The 22,271-nt window shown below is 43.4% G+C and overlaps 1 protein-coding gene across 3 annotated transcripts in view; it reads left to right on the top strand.

The window, feature by feature from the left end:
* LOC122711989 overlaps positions 1-22,271 on the top strand; it is a 42,433-nt gene that overhangs the window by 17,645 nt on the left and 2,517 nt on the right. For 2 of the 3 annotated variants that reach the window (XM_043931243.1, XM_043931244.1), the window contains 11 exons: positions 11,248-11,425; positions 13,322-13,417; positions 15,429-15,780; positions 16,156-16,211; positions 16,481-16,635; positions 16,748-16,920; positions 17,026-17,075; positions 17,674-17,805; positions 18,642-18,683; positions 19,476-19,669; positions 21,577-21,802. In XM_043931243.1, the coding sequence (XP_043787178.1) occupies positions 11,248-11,425; positions 13,322-13,417; positions 15,429-15,780; positions 16,156-16,211; positions 16,481-16,635; positions 16,748-16,920; positions 17,026-17,075; positions 17,674-17,805; positions 18,642-18,683; positions 19,476-19,669; positions 21,577-21,802 (1,654 nt within the window). Of the gene's footprint in view, positions 1-11,247; positions 11,426-13,321; positions 13,418-15,428; positions 15,781-16,155; positions 16,212-16,480; positions 16,636-16,747; positions 16,921-17,025; positions 17,076-17,673; positions 17,806-18,641; positions 18,684-19,475; positions 19,670-20,383; positions 20,610-21,576; positions 21,803-22,271 lie in introns of all 3 variants that reach the window. The other variant, XM_043931242.1, reaches the window with a different exon arrangement.

The raw sequence follows: 22,271 nt of genomic DNA, 5'->3' as shown, positions 1-22,271 counted from the left end.
GAGAGCGAGACGAGACGCTTTCGAAACCTTTCGGACGCTCGTGGCTGGTTAATAGAAGAAGAAGGAATATTCCCATGGAAAATTCTTTCGGAAAACATTTCGATCGGCGAGTGCGCTCCGAGAATGTGTAATTTCTTTCTTTCTTTCTTTCTGTTGAAATTTTGAAGAGAATCTTTTTCGTAGAATTCGTAATATAATTCGGAGAGAAACTTTCGTGAGAACTTTTTTAATTTCGTTGAGAAAAGAAGAAAATATGGCAGGGAGATGGGTAACGGATGATGTAATGTATGCCTCGAAGTTGAAATTCTAAGGAGGATTTATCGCAAAGGATTTAGTTAATAGGAACTTCTAATAAAATCTGTGCCCTGTTTTATTATCGATTTGGTAACTCAAGCTCGGTGTCGAAACTCCGTGTACAACGGAGTAATTTACACCTTAACCGTGTGTAAAACAAAACATCGAATTTCTCGAAACTACGAAGGCGAGAGATCTGGCGTCTGATCGTTACGTTCCTCCTCCACTTGCCTCATCGCGTTCGTCTCGCGCCCTCCTGTTCCACTGAACGTTTCGTAAGGTGGTGGTTTCGAATCGAGAAGCGTGTTCGAGAGAACAAAAGGTTTAAAAGGTGAATTTTGACACCGATCTCCTCAAAGATCGAGGAGGAGGAGGAGAGGGAGGGGGATCCATTCTCAATGGAAACAAGCAATCCCAAGGAATTTACGAGCGATTTCCTTACGAAGATTCATGACGAGATACCCGTCATTGTTCCCCGGATTTTTTTCTTCCCCGATTGGGCCACCTGTACAACCACTCTCTTCTATCCATCTATCCGTCCATCTATCCGCATCTTGGATATCGTTATTAGCATCGTGAATCGATGTTGGCCGACATAAAAGTCAGTTTGCATGCAAATCCCTTGGGAAGTTGAGAGCATCTCTTCGCGTCCCGCTCTCGAGACGGAGCGAGACGGAGAATTGGGACGAGGAACGGTGGGAATGGGCGTCAGGAAATTTTGAAACGAGCGCTCGCCGTCCCTCGACCGCGTTTCCACCTTTCTAACTCGTGGCTACGCTCGTGGAACGAAATAGCAAAGGTTAAACACGTTGCCCGTTTACACACCCCTGCAACTGCGTAACCTTCACGGCCGATCGCTACGATTTCCACGCTTGTCCGCGTCTCTCGCGGATACGGAGATCGTGCAAGGATCAGAACGATCTTGCAAACTCTTTCCAAACTCTTTCGAGCCAATATTTCATTTTTCCTCGAATTGGAAACGTGGATCAACGTGGATCTACGCGGAAAGATCAGGATTCGATAATTTAAATTTAATAATTTTGCGGAAGTTTTTTTCTTTTTCCTTTCTTTTTCTTTTCTTTTTCTTTTACCATAACCTTTTGTCTTCGCGCGTGTACTTTCTTCGCGCTCTCTCCTCGCCTTCGTTCAGAGTGAATTCTCTCGGTTGACGCAACCGATCCCAATCTCTCGCAGCTCGGTAATTAATCGCGCGTTCGTTCGGATGTATTCGCGCTTGTAACGAGCCAATCTTGCTTTCTACGCTCCCCCTCCTCCCTGATTTTTGCATAACTCAAACAAGGTTACAAACAATCGGTTCAGAATAGACCACCTACTAGGCGGATTGTTCCCCTCGGTTGCTATGATCTCGTTCGTCCGATGAAAAGGCATCTCCTTTGTGTCTGTAACTCCTTTCCATCGAGGAGTCTTTAATTAAATTGCCGCTGCTCGTCACGAACAGAGAGGAGATCCGTAACGAGCGCACTTCCGTGAACGCAACAGGTAGACGCTTCGCATTTTTCGATCTGTGAACGCCTCCCCCGCGAAATATTCACGCTCGTTATCTGTCATCATCATCATCAACCTGCCTTCCTCTTTGAACATCACTTTCACGAACGAGAGCAGCCCAAGTTAGAGTTAAGAGGAAGGTTTAGGAAGGTTAAGGACCCCTTCCGGTTGAATATTCCGGAAATTGGTTTATTTCTCTGCTTTTCTTCTTCTTTTTTTTCGCGAATGAAAGGAATATCTAGGATTAACACGTCGATTTTTTTAAACGCAGTTTTCTTCGAGCGTTACGTCATCGATTTACTTAACATAAATAGTAAAATTGTCCACGCTTCTCTTCAACCTTTGGAATTTCCTAATGAAGATTTTTATGGAATGGAATAGTCGTCAAGTTTATACAACAATGTTAATTAATTAACAAATACTTGCAGGATCGATCGTCAAAAATTAATGCGTGACACACAAGTTAATAGGCAAAGTTGTGCCTAATACAGATGTTAATTAATTAATATATACTTGCAGGATCGATCGTCAAAAATTAATGCGTAACACACAAAGTTAATAGGCAAAGTTGTGCCTAATACAGATAAGAATAAATGGATCAAAAATTTGTTTTAATTCGACCAGAAGAAAAGTGATAGCTAGATATGGACCTGGTAAGGATCGATAAAAAGCTAGATGAAAAGGGGAGGGATGATCGTGGGATCGAGGTACGAATAGCTCGGAGGTCGAGGAGGTATCTTTAATAACGAGGGGATCCGATGGGTCGTGAGTGGGTGTTCCCTTAGCGATCCGCAAGGATCCAGGGCGTTCACCGTTACGTATTCGCGTGTAGCCTGCAAGTAGCCCCCCCCTCTCTCTCTCTCTCTCTCTTTCTCTCTCCAACCGATCGATTAATCACACGTTAAAAGGGTAAAGGGGGCCGAGACGCGCCGCCTATCCCACGCGATTGTAAAACGTGAATTTCGTTTCGCAAAATACCCGCTCTCGTTCGCGACGCGAGAGCACGTCATCTCATCGTGCAGTCACGTTCACTCCCCCGCTCGTGTCCACTTTTGCTTTTAACGGCGAACGACGTTGATTGGCCGACACGTGGGAACGCGTCGGATCGATTCTCTCTCCAACTTGATGTCACCGAATTATCGATCGTTTTCTGCTCGCACGTATTAAAAATATATTCGATGATATGCGAATCAATTTATCATTTTTCCAAGTTTATTATATCAGGTGGAGGCGAACGACCTCGAATCGATCATTTTCACTTTTAAGGCCACCCGTTAACCCGATTGCCGTTAATCCGAGCCACGCGACGATTCGCTCGAAGCCCAAGAAGCCCACGGCCTTGTGTAAAACTCTCTTTCACCCGATATTATCCGAAAGTTACACGGATTCGATCTATCTCCGTGAAACGGTTTTGACACAGTTTTGACACGCCTTGTTTCGTTTCGCCACCTGCCACCGTTATCCTTGCTTTTTCGCTCAACAACACCAGCCTCGTTCGGTATCCTTTTAAACGTAATATCCTCTTTCTTCTAATAATAATAATAATAGAAAAAGGAAAAAGAAATCGAACAAACGAATAAAAGAGAAATCTCTCTTGGAATGGAATGGAATGGAATGACTTCATAGTAGTAACTAATATGATAAATGAAATCGTAATCGTTACGAAAGCCGCGCGAGGGATGCGTAACTCGTAACTTTCGGCGAGGAGAATTTCTTCAGAAGAAAGTTTTTTTCTTTTCTTTTCTCTCTATCTCTCTCTCTGTCTCTTTATTTACGGACTTAATTGGACCGCGTGATCGTGAAACTGGGTCGCGCGGTTCACTTATTCTCCTAGCAGTGTCTCGCGTATCGTCTCGCAATTGTACGAGAGATTACGAATTTTAATTATAAGCCGCTTCATTCCCTTTGACAATAATTACCGGGCAATTATTCGTCGTCCAACATTTCTCGCGTGGTACTCGCACGGCACACCAATTATCGACGTTAATCGCGACGTTGAAACCGTTTTCCACCTTTCACTCCTCCGTTCCTGAGAAAAAGTTTAATTCCGAATCGAACGAACATCTGGCTGGATAGGAAGGATATATTGCGCAACTCTGTTCGCGCATCCTCCGATTATTACCGCCATGCAATGTCCACGGAGCGGAGATACAGCGCGATGCACATCTCGTTGCTGTCGTTGTTGGCGGTTGTTGTCGAGTCCAGCTAGTTTCTAGCTGGACGAGCTTCTCTCATTTATCGAGGTCGTTCTCCGCCGTTTAATAACGAGAAAGGTCGGACGGATGTTTCATCGTCAAACCGTTTCCACTCTCCTATATATACGTGATTGTTGCCCAATCCTTTTTATCTTCCATATCCTTCCTAGATAAGCTGATTTCCTCGTCCTCGATAGAAAAAAAAAAAAGAAAAAAGAAGAAGAAGAAGAAAAAATAACTGCGTAATTTACGAGTGGAAAAACTTTGTTTCCAAAGGAGTGGAATAATAATAAGTGGTACGAGTATTTTCTGAATTGCAGTACTCGAAAGGAGAAACAATAATTTCTGTCAAAGGATCCCGGGAGGGAGGGGGAGGAGAGGGGACCTTTTCGCAATAAATCGTCATAAACTTCAATGGCTTCGGTTATAACGTTTTAAGGAAGAATAACATTGTTTATACAGCAGTTTATGTTTTTCTCAAAGGCAGTAAACGATGTTCATATTTCTTTCCTTTCTTCTTTTTTCTTTTTTTTTTGCTTTCTTTTATTTTCCTTTTCCTTTTTTACTAATTTTCTTCTCTTTTCTTTCCCCCCCTTCCCTCCCATTAAAATACTATTTTTACTTATTTAGCTTCGAAGAAATGTACTCAGGTATTCCAATAATACGACCGCATCGTTTTACCATTTTTACAGTTACAATTGGACAATATATCGCGACCGAAAATTCTATTTTACAATTTTATTATTTTAAAATTCAAAGAAATTCAAATTTAAAATTATGGTTTTCCATTCGTACGGAATAAGTCACGTAAAGAGGATAAAAATCCGTTATTCGTCGGTTGGATCGCGTGGGCGCAACCGAGAATTCATAAGATAACATAAGATCAACGCGGAAATGATTCCAACTCTTAATTTATCACGAGGCGAGCGAGAAACGGTCATTCTTACTTACTGATCGCCTTCGTTCCCCGATATTCTCTCTATCTCTCTCTATACCGAGTCGGAAGCGTATCGAATGCTAATAAACTTTCAAGATATACGGGATCGCGAGGGGAAACGAACGTGGAGATCGAAACTCCGCGTTTCTCGCAATACACCGTGCGAAATCTGAACGGTTACGTTCTGATTATACGCCGTACCCGAGAAACGTCATTACGTGGCAATGAAATCTGGCAAGAAAATCACGACACGCGGATCGTGGTTAACCCGACTGTTCTATATCCTCGAACGATCGAGAGGATAAGTGTTTTCCACCGATGTGTGTGTGTGTGTGTGTGGAAACACTCGATTCTAAAACGATTGCGAAAATTGTAGGATAAGAAAGAGCAGCGGCTGCGGAGGAGATCTGTGTAACACGGAAAGAGAAATCCGTAGCGATTCGACGATCGAGTAAAATCGTTGAATTCGAGCGAGCCTCGAAATCGTTGAATTGATTTAAACGATTTCACGCTTCCGCGTAGAAATCGATGCTAACGTATCGATGCCCCCCGATCTCGGTTAATTACCTCAATTTGTTCGCGATGTCATTTATTAATGGCCGCGGTGTTTCTGAAACTCTTGGTTTGATTTATGGACAGAGATATTCCCGTTTCAACCGAGTGTGTAAAACTGAGTTTTCCAATGTTTACATTTCAACGCGTGTATATATCGGCGCCGATCTTTCGGTTTCAATTTTCCAAGGTTCGTGGCCACCCTACCGTGGATAAAAAAAAAGAAAATCGTAGATACGAGCCAGGATTCGACAAGCCTATTATGAGAAAAAAAAAGAAAGAAAGAAAGAAAGAAAGAAAAGAGAACTTGGGATTACGTACATCGAATCCATAATAATTATTACACTTTTTTCGTTTGCGTAATTGGAAACGTGACTGGTCCTAAATGAAACCGGCCCTGAACGAAACCGGCTCGACCCGTGATCGTGCGCGCAGCTGATTCGATCATCGTGATTCCCTAGTCGGGAAGCGATCGAAATTATTCCAGAATTATCGAGATTCCCCGGCACGGAGACGCAGGAAAGTCTGAGTCACGAATTTGCGAGAGTCGAGTGAGTAGCCGCCCGTGGTTTATTTGAAGGATTGAGAAAAGAAACGTAGCCTCGACAACGATTTTTAGCCTCGACGAGGAAAAAATGTTTCGAATTTTTCGGAACAACAGAAGGCGTAATCTTGTAATTTCGCGGTTACGAATTTTATTTAGCAGGGGGGAGAGGAGGGGAGGACTTAACGCACGGCTGTTACGAGTTACTCGTTTAATATCACGTTACCACATTCTCGCGCAGAACTCGTGATTCGGGATTAAAGTAAAGCTTGTGGAACGCTGTAATTGCCGTTTTCTGTGCAACGAAGGTATTTAATTTGCCGCCAAGTCAGCGGACCTTTTATTAATCATGGGAAAAACTTTATGGCACAATTGGTTAGAGAGTATTACGTCGAGCGCTATATAACTACATCCGGTAGTTATGTAGAATGTATAGAAAGGACAATCCATCGATATATCCTATTCAACCGCGTGAAATCGTGTGCGAATTTTAAATAAGATGCGAATATATGTACACGAAAGAAGAATATATGTACACGATGGCGGAAGTGTCCCGATCTCTTCGCAGGAACGAACGAAATAAACGATGAAAACTTGATTGATCCGGTATTCGAATATTCTAATCGAATTTCCGTGCAATATGTTTCAGTAGTGGACGTGGGCATGCACGCGGTAACGCGCACGCGCCTTAAACCGTTTAAAACTGTGTCCGATATTATGCAAGCCGTGTTCCAGTTTTAAAGCCCCGCTTCGGTATTCCAACTCACTTTCACTCATTCAGCTCGCCACCTCTTTTATCATGCCCTCTCTCCCTCGCTCTTCTTTCTCGTCCCTCTTTCTCCTTCCAACTCTCCTTCTCCTTCTCTCTCTCTCTCTCTCTCTCCCGCTTATATCTCTCCCCCGTTCTCTCGTTCACCGTTCCTACGACTTTCACTTCTCTTAACTTACTTCGTAAGTCGCCTCCCTCCCTCGCCTCGCACCTCCCGCGTCCCCCGTTCGAAACTTCCAGTTGGAACGCCTTAGAGAACCGCAGTCCCATGATTTATAGAGTATCCATGCGACGCTCGTTGCCTCGGAACTACTACGCGCGATACGATTGAAAATCGCTTCCCGTCTCGCGGTTTTCTAACCCGCCTTTCTAACCCTTTCTCGCCATCGCCTCGAAAAATCCGCCCGTGTAAAAGAGAGGGGGGAAATCTCGTCAAAGGATAAATACCTATAGATAGACTCTATAGCTCGTACGTATTTTGTAGAGAGATTTACGACAGTTCCGTGAACCGGTGTGAGAAACATTGGTTTTCTCAGTTTCCGTATATACACCGTATATTTGGAAGAGCTTATGGTATTTGTTACGAGATCAGAAGGAAAACGTATAATTTTCGCGATTACATTGTCGCTAGGATTACTTGTTCCTGTAACCGATTACAGAGGCCTTAATTAAGCGTTGGAAATTGATTCGAAACGATTGTTCTTGCGATAATTTAAGCAACACGCTAAATGATACTCTCGGTTAGTTAATTTGAGCTTTGTTTTCACCGCGCAAAAACTTCTAATTAGTATTTCTAACGGATAATAACGATGTAATTTATGGACTGTTGGCCGCTCGTTACAGCAGTGGTAAAGCTTAGAACCGATTAGAGAGGGACGAATTTTGCGGGATAATAACCTAGAGCCGATCTCCTTCTTAAAATTTCGACCATTATCGCTTTGACGAACGCTCGTTAGACGCTCGTTCCGCGAAATCTTCGAGATCGCGAGTTTTTACGCTAGTTTACAACTCCCGCTTAAACTCTCCTTATTGGTTTTCGCGCCAACGATTCCCAAATTACGTTTGAACCGAAGCTGTGCGATTACCAGCTGCCAACGAGCATTGCTCAACAATCCGATAATAATTTCGTTTCTCCTTTCGAGTAGTTTAAGGATTTTTCGATGATGGACACAAAGCGATATTGATCGACGGAGCGAAATAACGCGGCCAAATTACAACTTACAATAATTTGAACGTGATATCTACGCAAAGAACGATAACTTTTAACATATATACGCGATAATTATGATAACATTGATGATAACTTTATTGTGAACGATAATGAGACCGTGTTGTCTGCCGTGTAATACAGTTCTCACATTTCTGCAACATTCAATAAGGCTGAATGGTGTAACTTTACATCTACTAGGATCTCTTGCCACCCACCCCTCCCTCGCCATGTGAAAATTCAGCGAGTCTCTCTCTCTCTCTCTCTCTCTCTCTGCAAAAAGAACCCTCCGAAAACCGCAGATGTTGCGAAAGATCGGCTAGGCCGTTCAACGAGTTTTGTAATTTTTCGTCGCAAGAGGAGAGCCGCCACTCCTCCGTTCGTTTCGTTCTCCGTTATCGAGATTCTCTCTAACGAAAGGGGAGGAGTATCCCCTGAGAACGGATTGCGATTCAAATTTATAAAAAACTACTCCTCGAATCGGAAGAAAGAAACGATGAAATAATATAGGTTCAATTCAATTTGGATTGGAGAAAAGTGAATAACTAGTCCAATCTAGAGGAATGACGAAAAATTGGGACGCGAGTATGGAAAAAGGTGGGACCAAACGTATCGTTTGACATTTATAAATTCTCCGCGACTAAAAACATCTCGCGATTTATTATTATCCTTTGTTAACCCATCTCTCTGAAACGCCTCTCGCATTACATTTTGCACGGGCAAATGTCAGAATGCGCTCGCCGACGGACGGATCTTATTATATTCGCGTCGAATGGATCCCTCCCCCTCCCCTCTCTCGCGAAATCGATTACCTACGTCCAGATGAAATTGAGCTCGAAGAAATCCAAGGTCGCGTTCCTTCTCGATCGTGTCGATCTCCCTGTCGTCGTATCCCCCGTAAGAAAGAAGATGAGTTGAGAAACGAGACGAGATGGATCGATCGAGAGGAGGAGAAAAATTGGGGGGATCGAGTGGGTGGGTGAGAGGACGTTGACCTTGAACGCGCCGTGGAGGAAGCAAGGTCTCGATGGAAGGTCGGTCGAGGGAACGGGTGCACTCCAGGATGTTCCTTTTCCCCTGATTCCGTATTTCCAAGGTCAAGCAAGAGGTTGCTGCTTTTCCTCCGTTTCCCTCGATTTTTCCTGACGGCCTTCGCGCGGCTGGTTTAATCGATACTTTCAATGACAGCGGGAAGAACGGCGGGTAAGAGGAAGGTACTCGATCGCCCGTAATTTTAATTGGAATTCCTCCAGCTAATTTCAACCGATTCTAATTTCGATTCTGTCCACATAATTCCGTCCCTTAAAAAAATATTTCGCATCGATAATATTACATTGAGAGTACACGAAAGTAAAAGTGACTCGAGCGGAAACGACGGATTTTTCCAGAGATTTTTCTGTCGATGTTGCTTAATTTCTGAAAAATACTTGTGATTTTAATCGGAGACGGAACGGTGTACCCGGCCCACGCATTCGCGTCCAATGCGACGTTGCCTCGATGATAGAAAGTATCCTCGCGGTTACGCCGAACGAGCCGTGTTGCTCGTTTTTGCTCCGTGGCCCGAAGAAAATTTCCCGCGTACGTCGAACCCTTGCCCTCGCGCGAATGCGTTCGCTTACGAAATTCGAGCCAGTTGGATGGAAACAAGGGGCAACGGAATTGGAAGGCGAAGGTTGGCGAAGGTAACCATCGCTCCCTCGTTTTTTCCCTTCGTTTTTCGTTTCGTTTCGTTTCGTTTCCAGCCGCCACGTACGATCACGTTATCGTGAAGATGAAAGAAAAAGATGGTTGGACTTGCGGTTGTCAACTTCGTGAAAGAATGGAGGGTTCGATCGACCGGTTTTGATCTGATTATGAACGCATTCGATCTTGTTTGTTATTACACGATCCTGGCCTTTATATATATATATATAGGCTACGATACAATCTATTTATGTTGCTTAATTCTATGGGTAAAGGGTGTCTCCGATTGCGTCCTTCGCATCGAAAAATTCATTAGCCAGGCTCGCGCGTCACGCGTGGGGACTAATGACAATTACGTAATAGTCGAGTTCCCCTCGGCTCAATCGTGGAAAGGCGAAGAAATGCATATACCGTTTGTTCGTTCATCGCGTCTTGTAATAAACCTATTGAACGCAGAAACGTATTGGCTTGAAAAATATTCTCGATGCGTGTACATTTTTTCTTTTTTTCTTTCTATCGCTATTGGCAATTCCACTCTGGTCATCAATTGCTTTTTGCAATCTCGAAAATCATTCCACCTTTATTTATTTATATTCTCTTCTCTGTGTAAATAACACTCATAAACTTTATCCGAGGGTATCCTTTATATAACTTCACACGACTTTTACGGTTACGAGCATTATAGATCTCAATCTTGAGACCAGGATCCCCTAATCCTAAAAATCGGATTGTGGCAGCTTACGCGAGCAGGTAAATTCTTAACATCCTTCCCCCTTTGCCTTACGATCCCTCTTTGCCAACGTGCGCTGACGTTAACAACTGTGGAAAATACATTTACAATCGAAGCGGGCCGGGCAACACGGACACATATTCTCACGTCGGAGGTGGAAGGAGGAAGGTGGCGCAAGTCACGTTTCCAACAAATCAATTCGTCGTTCCCGCACCGGTCCCACGGATGAAATTGTGCCAGAAAGCTTTAGCTTGGGATAATCGAATCCACGGGAAACAATGGCGGAGCCATTGTAGAAATCATTTTCAACAAAATACCGGTGCTATTTAACCGGTGGTGGTAACAAAGTGGCTGCGCCGCAACCGCGAAATACATCTCCTCTCCTCTCTGACGAAACTTTTCATCGCGGCGCGATTACGAAAATATTTGGCGCCACGTTCTCTCTCGTTTCGTTTCCTGCCCTGCCCTGCCCTGCCCTTTCGACCATGCCTCGAATTTTTGCAACCGCTTGGTCTGCTCGAATTTCTTCACCGTGCGTAAGCGCAAGGTCGGACCGAAAATCCGGTTACTTATACATATACGCACACACACACACACACACATCTCGATTACGCAATCGACCACTCGGTGCACCGCTCACGTTCCACCGCCTCGATCCACGTCGAGAGATACGTAAAAGTATAAATTCAAACTATATCTCCGTGGACAGAGCTCCTTTCTCGTGCTCGTATTTCTCTTTTTCTTCTTCCATGGAACCACTCCTACGGAATATGGAGACTGGTATACGTCTGTTTATCCGCGAGACTGACGGTTGCTTGGGTCGTTTTCAGGATGTCAACGAAACCCCATTCCCAGAAGCGCCAGAGCGAGCAGGAACGAGGCGGCGTTGGAGTTCGAGTGCCCCGAGGAGTTCGGATATTACCCTCATCCGCGTGATTGCACGCAATATTACGTGTGCGTGTTTGGCGGAGCTTTGCTCGAGTCCTGCACGGGAGGATTGATGTACAGGTGGGTATAATATTCCAAAATTAATTCTTAATCCGATCCCGATCGAATTATTTTTCTCTTTCGTCGTCGCGAAACGTTTCCGCGATCGAGGGAAACGTTCTAAGAATGTATCGATATAAACATTTCTTTTTATCAATACACGTGCGTTAAGTAGTTAAGATAATAATTGTAATGACAGATGTGTTTAAAATTACATCAAAATGATAAATAATTTGGGAAATATATTTCCTAACTTATCAACTCGATAGATGAAAATAATTTTTACGATATTCAAATTATTATTAAACTCTTGACATTAGCTCGTGGTGTCGGAATCGTGAAAGCGTTTGAACCGGATAGGAGATATTCTCTTTCGATCGGTGAACAGCGCTTACACGCGGTGTCGACGAGCAAGGAACGGCAGGAACGTGGAAATGATCGACCGATATGGGCAGAAATTAGTGGCGCGGTGAATTGAAACGCGGACGAATAATACATCGGATCGGAAAGCGAAACGCGGTATTGTCGTCCAGATATAGACAAGCCTAATGGATGTGCTCTCCTATATTCCCAGGACTCGGTGCAAACTCGGTTGCGAGAGATTTCTGTTTCTTGCCCCGAATCAAAGAATTCCAGAATAAGATTCCTTCCGAACGAAAGGAACGTTCGACTTTTCTGGAAAGTCTTCATCGTCGATGTGATCGAACGGGTATAAGATATCCCTCGATTCGGGGAGTTTAAAAAAATCAGATACTGTAAATGTCGGTATTTTATATATAATTCAGTAATAATCAATAAAAATCAGTTGTAACACATCTTTAATTTACATTTGAATTTCAACTGTATTCATTGCGAAAATTGTAACGCGATCGATATCAATGGGAAGGACAAAATTTAGTTTTGATTGAACGGTTAAAAGACGGTTTTCATCGACGATATAATCGAATTCGATTCAGAGAATTTAAAAAATAAAATGCTATATTTTATACAGCAATTTTATGTAATGAAACGTTTGCAAAAGATGAAGAAACTAGTTTCTCGATAAAAACGCCACGATAATTTACGGTGATATAAGAGACACGAATCTTCCTCTATCGAGTTACGATTTTTTAATCAGTTGTAACATATCCTCAATTAGAATTTACATTTGAATTTCAACTGTATTCATTGCGAATATTATAACGATCGATATCAATGGGAAGAACAAAATTTATTTTTGATTGAACGGTTAAAAGAGGGTTTTCATCGACGATATAATCGAATTCGATTCAGAGAATTTAAAAAAATGAAATGCTATCTATATTTTATACAGCAATTTTGTGTAATGAAACGATCCGTTTGCAAAGGATGGCGTTGCCATCGAGGAAACTAGTTCCTCGATAAAAACACCACGCGTTGGAAACGATAATTTACGATGGACGAATACGGTCAGGGCATAAAAGAACCTTCTCTCGGGTGAACGAACCTTCCTCCATCGAGTTAAGTTGTTACTGTTATTTTTTAATTGTTTAGACGGATTACAACGATCGATATCAGTGGAAGGGACAAAATTTTCTTTCCAAAATGTGGAAGCAATAATCCTGGTCCACTTTCGATCGAACGGGTAAAACGGGGTAGTGGAAAAAGAGAAAAACAAAAAAAAGATCGGTTCGCCACACCTCTCGTGTACGAACGAGTTCGCTATATAAAACCGGCCTACCTGCCCTACAGACACGCGATGGTAATACCGTGTCCAATTAAGGATGCTCGTAAAAGCTTATTTCGTAGACGGGATTCCAAATCTAGATCCATTTTCCGAAAGAATATGTGCGTTCAATCGTAGGGAAATTATTATTACACGCGTAATAATCGAAACGATTAATTAACGATAATTTTCGAAGGAAAATCGTGCGTCGCCTTCTTTTTTTCTGTTCACAGCCACGAGTTGCAGACATGCGATTGGCCGCGTAACGTAGGCTGTCCCGAAGGCGGATCTCCCATTAAGGAAGCCGAGGAAGATCCGCTGTTGGAAAGGTGAGTTTTCTTGCTTTATTTAATAAAATTACTTAATTTAATAAAATTACTTTGATAATTTTATTGTTACAAATAATAATAATAATTCATTTTAATAAGTATCGATTAAAGTAACTTTAAAACTTTAATAATTCCCTATCTGCCAACTTATTACTTTATTCTTTCAATCCATCTCTACAGTAATTTTAATTTCTCGTAATCCCCTCTCCCCTGAATACGATTAGCCAATAGCAATCGGCTAATCCCAATCGATTTAACCGAGAGGCAAAAAAGTCCTTCTCCATTCGATCTGTATCGCCGGATGTCCGTCGATTGCACAATTCGAAACACGATCGACTCGTCGTTTCGCAACTAGCCGTCGAAATTCGCCCGCGCTCGTGGCGTGACGAGAGGAAAAGTCGAGGAAAGAAAAACGGGAGAGGGAAAGAAAGGAACCTATGCGAGAAAGGCCGGTGTCTTATTTTCTTTTTCTTTTCTTTTTTTTTTTTTTTTCTCCACTTCGAATCGAAACCATTGCACGAATCAACGATCAACGATCTTGCAGCACGCGAGAATAGCAGCACGATTGAGAAAATAGTGACGTCAAGAGTGGAACAATAAACTTCGATCTCCCCTATCTCTCTCTCTCTCTGTTCCACTAACCGTTAAAATATCCTACAACGAAAATCCTCAGCTTCACCTTCACCTCGTCGATTGCCACATACGAAACTTTTCCTTTTTTCCCCTCCTCTCTTTTCCTCTTTTTTCGATCAATTCCATATTTACTTCTTCTTCCGTCCCGTTTCTTCTCGCTTTGCCTTTCTTCTAAAAGAAAAAAAAAAAAAAAAAAAGGCTGGATCAAAAGAACCGAGACGAATGAGAACGGTTAACTCTCCATCCATCCAGAGAACTCGTTGCCGAAAGGATTAAGCGGAAAGCCAAGGGGAATTATACAGTTGTATAACCGTGTAGAGTTACAATGAATCCAGCCTCCCACTCTCCCCGATGTTTCTCGCGGGCCGTGTATAACACGACTTCCCTTGTGTCTAAGGAAAAGTTAGGCAACGAGGTTGCTCGCTCATTAATGTATCGTGCGCGAGTAATCGGGAAGAAAGAAGCGATTTCACAATTGCCCCTTCTTTTTGTATTCCTCCGCGGACTCTGATCGACGTCCTTGCCAACCTTGTTGTTTCGTTTTCGCAAAACTCGCACGCAATAATCGATAGATTCGATCGAGGAATTGACCTGTTCGAAAATATCGTTCCTCCTTCTCTCTTACGAGGCAAAATGGCAAGCAGAAAAATTCAAGTTACGCTCGTCAGATGCGTAATTGGACGAAGAAAACGAATGGAAAAATCGGGCAAAATTGAAGAGTTGAATAAACTTACTTCGATAATTTGTTGTTCAAAACGTAATAATAATCGGGAATATTAATTATAATAATAATTAATGTCTGGAACGGTGACTATGATTTCAGAATGATTGGTTGATAAAATATAGTAATTGAAAGAATCAACGCGTTAACGTTAGAAATATGCTCAAATGGAACGAACTGAGATCCGCCATTTCGTTTCCCACGGACTTAACAATGGATAACTTTATTTATCACCGTCCGTTCCCTTTCCTCTTTCCTTTTTCACAAAGGGTATGATTTATGATTATTTTTTTCTTTTATAAGTAGACTTAAAGAAGAAAACTCTTTAGAGAAAGAAATCTCCCTAATGATCTCTCAAAAAAAGGAAAAAAAACAAAAAGAAAAAAGAAAAATACCCAAGCGTATAAAAGCGAGTCATTTAACCTTTCCATTCTTTCGAAATAATAATTTCCTTACTATAATTTTCCTCGTCGATCCAAGGAAGATTAGCAAGATTAGAAAGGGAGAAGGGGTTAATGAAATTTAATAGTTTAAACAACGAACGATTCCTCGATTCCTCGATTTGTTGAACTTTGCGAAATCCCGTGATGAGAAAAGATGGAGAAAAATCAGGGATGAATCGACGGCTCGATAATTAACGCAATTGTAACCGCGTAGATCGGCGAAGATCGAGACCCTTCAGGAGCAGCAACGGGCCCAGCAACAGATCAGGGAGCCGCAACAACAACAACAACAACCACAACAGCAACAGAGGCGCGAGCAACAGATACAGCAGCGCACTATTCAGAGACAATCGATCTCTGCAACGACCACCCCCTCCCCCGTGGCGCAGATCACCGAAAAGCAGATCCGTCAGAGGCAACAGGCGAGGACCAACTATCACGAGGACGAGTACGAGCCAGCCTCGGAGGTGGAGAGCGACAGGCAGCAACGGGTCTACAGGGGGCAACCCTCGACGATCGGCCAGGTTCAAAGGGACAGGGATGGTTTGAGAAGGAACGTGATCTCGGTGAGCGAATATCCTTCGATCTCTTGTTTGTCCCTTAAACTTAAAACACCTCGAAGAATCAACAAGTCGAATTTTGTGTCGTTTCGAGGATAACGAAATAAAAGTATTCGTTCACGTTTGACGAGATAAATTGCCAGGCCAATTGGCCGCCAATTGGCCAAACAGGAAAGTCGTATCCCGGCGTAAAAACGAGAACAACTCTCTCGCTGTTTTACCAATTTCTCCGTTATTTTCGGCTTCTTTTCCACTCTTCTTGCGTGGACGACAATTCTTGTCGCAAGCGTGGCGAGATCGATGAAAGAATATATATATATATATATAGATATGGAACATGATCGAAAGAAACTAATCTCTCGATTAACCGTTTCCCCGCAGGAAAGGGAGAAGGAGAGCCTGGTGAGCACGCGTGCCCAAACGGAAGCCCATTACAGGTACGTAACATCGTGTTTGAAATCGGACCGCACCAGCCCTACCTCGCCGCGCGCGCCACGACCTTTTTACTCGATTTCTCTTTCGCCGTGGGCTCCTTTAATTCTCTTGGTGGCTGCCCCGCCTTTACGTAACCGTCCATCTTTTTACCTTTCCTTCCTTTCTTTTTCTCTCCAACATTATCTCACGAAATAGCTCTAGTTACCTGCGATAGGTATAACCCTCTCTCTCTCTCTCTCGCTCTCTATTGATAATTATACTCGTTTAAAAGGACACAAGTACCGTCTTCAGAGTCTCCAAGGGTGGCCAAGATCCTGGCATCCACAGCCGCACCGGTCATCTCTAAGTCGTACTATAACGACCCGGACCAGAGTTACCCGTACTACACAATTTACGACGACGACGTGTCCATTTATAAGGACGATGGTAAAGCAATGTGTTTGTTATATATTTAAGCAAAATCCTGTTATCCTGTTCGAGATACCTCTTGGAAAATAATGGTGGTTTTGAATAATCGACGGGTGCCCTTCTCGATCAGATTACAACCAATACACGGTGAATCAATCGGTGCCCGTTCAACCGAGCGTCAAGATCAGCGAGGTGAACACGAAGCAGTATCAAAAGCCGAAAAAGGTGGCTGTGAACGAGGCGGACAAGTACAATCTGAACCAGGACGTCACGGTGCAGGACTACGATATCTACGAGAATCAGGTAGGATGGAAAGCGTTTTGCCGCAGTGTTTTTAGAAAGGGGAATTGGAGCGCATATCGCGAATCAAAACTGTTGTTTTTCTGTTTTCTCGAACCGCGGTCCCAGGCTCAGCTCAACAAGAACAAGTTCCGCATTACCGAAGGCCAGTCGTTCAGGTGAGAATATTCCTATTCGTTAATCGAAAATTCCAAGAGGAGATTTGTTCCAATATTCGTCGAGTACTCGAGGCGACGAGAAAATTATCGTTACGATCGTTCGTCTCCTAGCCACGAGCTTTCGTCGAGATGTCATCGCTATTCTTGTTGTAATTACTCGTCGCTCGTCTTAGAAACGAAGGATGATATCCACGCGTTTCTTATGTTAATTTATTTACTCATCCATCCATCGACTGATATTCCGGGAAATCGAGCGAAAATCGTGCTTACGTAAACGGGTTAATGATTAGATTATTTATCTAATCATTAAAAATAGTCACGGATACAGGTAAACGCGCTGTTTGCCAGATAGTCGCCCAGCTAGTCTCGGTGACCTGTTTATTTCTAAATATCTTTTCCCTTTAACGCATGGACGTTTTTCTATAAATATTTCATTTTAAATTTCCTTTCGAAACGACGAGCAACGAAGAAAAAAAGAAAAGAGAAAGAAACACGAGAATAAGATACTTTGTTACGACGATACTATTCGTTACGACGTGTAGAAAAAAAAAAAAAAGAAAAAAGATTTCGATCGATTAAACGTGTCGCGTGTGCGCAGGCCGAACGTGATCAGCCATCCAGTTGTCCACGTGACTACTCCAAACGCCATCGTAGACACGTTCATCCCGTTGACCACGACCACGCAGCTTCCGACCACCACCAACAGGCCTTACACGGTCAACGCACCCAGGTACGGTATCCACATACCCGCCAATCGCCGTTGCCCACTTTTTCCCTCCCAATTATGCAACCAAAAGCGACTGGACTTGAAAGGATCACCGATCGATATTATTCCCAAACGCGAATAAATCTTGTTTCACGCTTTCTTCGATCGCGTATACATCGAAGCACGTATTGTACGCGTATTCCGATGTTTACTCCCGGTGGATAACGTAGGGCTCTTTTTTCCGATCGAAAATCGTATCGGCGCGAAAAGATAAAAATTCTCGCTCGAGTTCGCAATACGTAAATACGTAAGTGCGCGTTCACTTTTATTATGCACTCGCGCGCAACCGCTCGTGAAAGTGGTGGTTTAGATGGATCGTACACGAGATCGAATAATATACGCTATAATATTACTTACTCTAGTTAGTTTCTCGTGGGAATGGGGAGTCCAATTAGGCTCAAGATTTTTTTTCGTTACAAAATATATATATATGTGTTCGTGCATATGTATGCGCGTTATAAAGTATAAATATAAATTCTATACAATGTTAGATTACGATTATCATTTCGATTAGCATCTTCGATCTTTATTCTGTTCGTACACTTGATTTCTTTCGATTTCCGTAAGGAGCGAAGGAAATGGCCTTGTAACGTCTCCATCGACCAAGACCCGATTTCGCCTGTATATTCCGTTAAACGAAACGCTCGCTTTCTCTCCCGGCAGTCGAACATTTTCCTTTTGTGCACCGCCGGAAACATCGTCCATTTTTCAATCTCTTTTTCCACAGCTCCTCCTCGATCTCTATCTACGTTGTATTCAATCCTTTCTTGTTTTTTTCTTTTTTTCCTTTTTGCTTTCAGCCGAGGTCGCCCGCAGCAGGTCCATCGTGGCACGGCACCACCGTAAGTTGAAAATTTCTCGATCGAGAATTCATTTTCAATCATTTCAATCATTTTTTGTTTGTTTTCCGGTTTTTCGAGAAATTAGCGCCAAACGTCAATCTGCGTGTATCTGCAATTGAAATCGCCCGTGACGACGTTTATTAAACGCGCTGTCGGTGCTGAAGTGTTTTTTCTATTTTTTTTTTCTCTTTTTTCATATGTTATCGTACAATTGCCGCTTAGAAAGTGAAGCCGCTTGTCTGTTTTTTACAATACGAGGGATTGACATAGTCGTATAATTTTCCAATTAATCGACAAATTGTCCGTGAAACGCCAACGTTATTGAGTGGGCAATAATCACGAGATAGAGGAGAATTAAATCGAATATCCGATTTGCCTAGCTCGTAAAAAAAAAAAAAAAAAAAATACCTCGAAGATCCGTTGGCTCCAATGTCGCGCTTCGAAGGTGAACGAACGAACGAGGTGGCTGCATCGAATTAATGTAACTAGAAAGTTAATTGCGCGTAAGTTAATAAGTTGTACAACTTGCGCTATTAAAATTACTACGCGATAATATCGTGAAAAATTAACAGAGAGAAAGAGAAGAAGAAGAAGAAGAAGAAAGAATCGCGACAAAAGGGGGGAGGGTGAAGTAAATCAAGCTTTAATCGACGAATTATGAATTCACCTTGATCGGCATGAAAGGTGAAATCGCAAATATCGGTGATACGATAGTTTCTTCGAACAACCGGAAAACGCGAATGCCCCCTTTCTCGAATTTCCGTGAAATCGAAATGAAACTCGATCTTTCAGACGATCGCGGCCAACCTTGAAACCGTCGACCGAGATCGTGTCGAAAGCGCAAGAGTTCGTCGACATCTACAGGTATCCTCCATCGAGGCCTGCGCCGATTTACCCGACCCCGCAGGTCGACAAACCGGCGGCCAAGTGTCGCAAGGACGTTTGCCTTCTTCCCGATTGCAGCTGCGGCGGTGCCGACATTCCAGGTGAGCCGGCGTTATCGATTCCGATTTCGATTCGACGAAGAAGGGGGAGGGCGGGCAACACGCGTGCGTTGAACGCGGAAAAGACGCGAAAGATACTCGAAAACGATACTCGACAACGTTGTTGCGTGACGCAAGCGTCCGCGCGCCGCGAATGTTAAGTTTAGCCGATCGGTTTAAAGCAGCCACCACGGCTCACTTTCTCCGTTATTCTAACGTTACACATAATACCGTTCGAAAGTGAAACAGATCCGCCTCGCTCGTAATTTCGCGCATGCGCCGCTCTCGATCCCTATGCTCGAAATCGAAAGCTCGCCGCGTGACGTGAATCCGGGCGGGTCGATCGATCCTATTATCGATGCGTCGAGCGTATCTCGATATACTCGATACAACATGTATTTATTTGATGGAAACGTGTCCGAGATGCGAACGGATCGCGATAATTTGCCCGCGGCGGTGATCCGAGATGAACAGTTAGATACATGCGCGTATACATAAATAATTCCGGAAGAAAATCTGTCCTCTCTTCGAGATCCAGACGTTTCTTCGAATGAATAAATATACGTATACGTCGCGTGAACGTACGAAGGAAGGGCCATTCTTTTTTAGAGGAGTTAAAATTGATGTTGATTCTGTAATAGGTTAGGGGTTAGAATTTCAAAACGAATCCCTGTGAACCCTCCACGTGTATAATATGTCGTAAATATTTCCACTCAGGTGGAATCCCGGTCGAACAGACGCCGCAGATCGTTCTTCTGACGTTCGACGACGCCGTGAACGACCTGAACAAACCATTGTACACCGATCTATTCGAAAACGGCCGTAAAAATCCGAACGGTTGCCCGATCACGGCCACGTTCTACGTTTCGCACGAGTGGACCGATTATAGCCAGGTGCAAAACCTTTACGTGGACGGCCACGAAATGGCATCGCACACCATCTCGTAAGTTGTGCAAACGGGATGCGCAGAAAAGAAAGAAAGAAAAAAAAAAAAAAGGAAAAAAGGAAATAGTAGTTCGAAAACATCGCTTCTCCATCGCTCTAATAATAATAATTCGAATTATTATCGAGATCAATCAAGTCTCATCGCCATTCGCTAATTCGTATCGCGCCATCTCCTCGATCTGGAAATCGTTCTATCTCGGGCGACACGTCCCAACCGTTACGGGAAAAACCGCTTCTTTTCATCCATCCACGATCCTCTAATCTTAAGCCAAGTGGGATGGGACAATTGGCCCATAGAATCTTTCCATCAAAAGAGTTAATAAATAAAAACGAGCCGAGCCAATCCGAAAGTAAGATTCCCTCGACCCGTGATTCGGAAACGAAGTTGCTCAGTTTCGTTTCGTCGATGCGCGTCAGTGGAACTCCTTCCATTCCGTCCCTCCTCCCTCCCCCTTCCCGATAGATGGCCGTTAAGTCAAGGTAGCGCGTCTCTCCGGAACAAATTGGCCGGCTTCCCACTTGGATCCCACTCGTCACGCTCGAACCAATTAGAGGCAATTAGAGGATCGTGGAGGATCGCGATGAAACGATAAATGGCGACGTGACGGGTGGTGAAACGGGTGGTGGAGATGAACGAATGACACCGTTTCACCACCTGTGCGCCCTGCACTAATGACGCATAACTAACTTTTCTTTCTTCTCTCTCTCTCTCTCTCTCTCTTTCTCTCTCTTTCTCTCTTTTCTTCTTTCTGTTCGCATCACAATCACATCATTCCTCGCATTCCCATCACAAAATTTAAATAATCGTCGTGATACGATCGATACACGACACGATTATCCTTCGAACAAAAAATGTGACGAAATACGGACAAATGTCGTCGTCGATACACACACGAATGAGACACGCCTCCTTCTCTCCCCCCCCCCCCCCCCTCCACTCCCGAATCCTTGAAAAAAAAAAATAGGTGACTACCTTCCGGAGGAGATACCGCAAATCGTTCTCCTGACGTTCGACGATTCCGTGAACGATCTGAACAAGGGACTGTACGCCGATCTGTTCGAGAAAGGGAGGAAAAATCCCAACGGTTGCCCCATCTCGGCCACGTTCTACGTCTCTCACGAGTGGACCGACTACAGCCAAGTTCAAAATCTCTACGCGGCCGGTCATGAGATTGCCTCCCACACGGTCTCGTAAGTACACCTGTCACGTCCTATCTGCCGAAGGGGGGGAAAAAAAAAAAAGAAAGAAAGAACGAATTTTCCATTCGACGTTTCGCCATTCCTTAATAAAGTAAAGCTTTTTCTGTTTCTTATGTACAATTTATGTTCGATTTGTATATCGATATGAAAATATATATACTCGAAGGATACTCGATCGATCGAGTTAAAGGAAGCATCATTTAATCATTATCATCGAGCAGCTTCTCAGTTCCAATTGTCGTTTTCACGCTCTGCATCTTATTAGATGAAACTAATGCCAGCTTGATTAGTCGAGATATCAACTTACCACGCTTAATTCGGCAAGAATTTGCTGCTTTCGCGCCTTAGACGCGGGTTAGAATGCAGGAAAACGGATCGGAGAACCGGTTTCACAAACAAACAAACGCTGAAGAAAGAGATAACGTTTGTTGGTTTCGTATCCTCTCTCTCTCTCTCTCTT

This window comes from Apis laboriosa, unplaced genomic scaffold (assembly GCF_014066325.1).
Source record: "Apis laboriosa isolate Shangri-la unplaced genomic scaffold, ASM1406632v1 scaffold18_cov149, whole genome shotgun sequence".
NCBI classification, from domain to species: Eukaryota; Metazoa; Arthropoda; class Insecta; order Hymenoptera; family Apidae; genus Apis; species Apis laboriosa.
Note: the sequence above shows the minus strand (reverse complement) of the source record. Positions and strands in the feature narration are given on the sequence as shown.